This window comes from Bison bison, unplaced genomic scaffold (genome assembly GCF_000754665.1).
Source record: "Bison bison bison isolate TAMUID 2011002044 unplaced genomic scaffold, Bison_UMD1.0 scf7180017864490, whole genome shotgun sequence".
Lineage (NCBI taxonomy): Eukaryota > Metazoa > Chordata > Mammalia > Artiodactyla > Bovidae > Bison > Bison bison.
In genome coordinates, this window is record NW_011495049.1 from 9,566,217 (window position 1) to 9,567,833 (window position 1,617).

Below are 1,617 nucleotides of genomic sequence, written 5' to 3' on the forward strand. Positions count from 1 at the left end.
GGAGTGGGGTGCCATTGCCTTCTCCGTCTTTCTAGACTAAAAGGGTATAATTTGGAGAACGGGTAGTGGTCATGAGAGCATTAATAGAGGGTTAGTTCTATCACCTGTACCCGAGGCTGGCAAACTATAGCATGTGAGTCCAATGAGGTTTTATTAGAACACAGCCACACCCATCTGTTTAAGATTGTTCATGGTGGCTTTTGTGTTGTAGTTTACAAAGCTACATGAAATAGTTGCAACAGAGAGCATATGGCCCACAAAGCCAAACATATTTATTGTCTGACCTTTTGTTGATCCCTGATCCCTTTCTGTTTTCCCCATAGCATATCAACAGGCACCTAAAATGTAAAATAATGGGACCTGGGCCAGCCTCATGGGTTTGCAACCTGCACAGTTACACTGGGCCTCATGCTTGATTTAATGTTCTACTGTGTCATCTTAAAATTCTTAATAATTTTTTTTTTTTAACAAGGAGCCCACATTTTCATTTTGCACTAGGCCCCACTATCACATCACTGGTTCTGAAAGAAGCAAGATAGGGTTGGGAGTTGTGCTGAATTCAACTAATCAGTCATCAGTACTGATGCAAACTGGATCTCTCACTTCTGCTTTTGCTTCCAGTGTTATTTCTACTTAATTTTCTTGCAAAGTTCTCTTAATCAGAGCTCTCTCTTTATCCAGCTCTCTATCCTAAGCTTTGCTGATGATCTATGAATACATTGACATTGTAATTTAAAGAAGAGCATGACACTGACGCCATCCTTACTTCAGTGGAGAGATCTATATCCTATGGAGGGCACACAGTGGCAGCAGCATCTTTGGCAGTAAGAAAGACTCCATAAAACATGACAAACTATTTCACAGCAACAGTTGGATGCAATAAAACCAAAGAATCATGGAAATGTGTACTTTTGCTTGGTATCTGTGTGGATTTTTAAACATTATGATATTACAGAGCTTCTCATAATACTTCAAAGATTTTTCTTTTTTTAAGTAGATAAGATTAAAATTTTAATGTCATATCATAGTATGTATTGGTTTCTGGGATAACAAACAAGGTAGTATGGTTAATATCTTACCATTGAAATTGGATGTAAAACAGAAGACATCATATCTGCTTTTATCTTTGTCCCAAAACCCGTAGTTCCTGACGCCAGGGACTGTGTTCTGGCCTCCACAGGGTTCTCTGGGTTTTGTGATGGGATATTGCACAGACCCATCACTGAGCCAGCCAGCGTTGCACCAGTCCAGCCCACTCCGCCAGGCATCATACAGCTGATCAAAGGAGGCAATCACAGCATCCTGGTCCAGACAAGCCTGCTGTGCCTCATGAAAATTGAGATTGTAGCGCCCCAGTCGTGGAAAATAAGGGAATACTACACCTGTCCAAAGGAGAAAGCAAGGACTCATTAGTGGCACAAATAGTAAGAACTATAAGCAAATCCCACTTGAGTGGGGAGAACAGAATTACCATCAGATGAAGTAGCAGCTTTTTGCTCAAGTTGTAGTGTTTTCTAATGGTCCCATTTCCCTTCAAGCCTCTCAGGTCTGAGCATTTCACAATGAGCTATTTGGTCTGGTAACTTCAGTGATTTATCTGTTTTGCTAAGCATTCAA

General features: G+C 40.7%; 1 protein-coding gene across 1 annotated transcript in view; it reads right to left on the bottom strand.

Annotated features, from left to right (window-relative positions):
- HAPLN1 (hyaluronan and proteoglycan link protein 1) overlaps nucleotides 1–1,617 on the bottom strand; it is a 77,709-nt gene that overhangs the window by 6,804 nt on the left and 69,288 nt on the right. Inside the window, exon 4 of the mRNA XM_010863385.1 lies at nucleotides 1,080–1,382. Within this exon, the coding sequence (XP_010861687.1) occupies nucleotides 1,080–1,382 (303 nt within the window). The remainder of the gene's footprint in view (nucleotides 1–1,079; nucleotides 1,383–1,617) is intronic.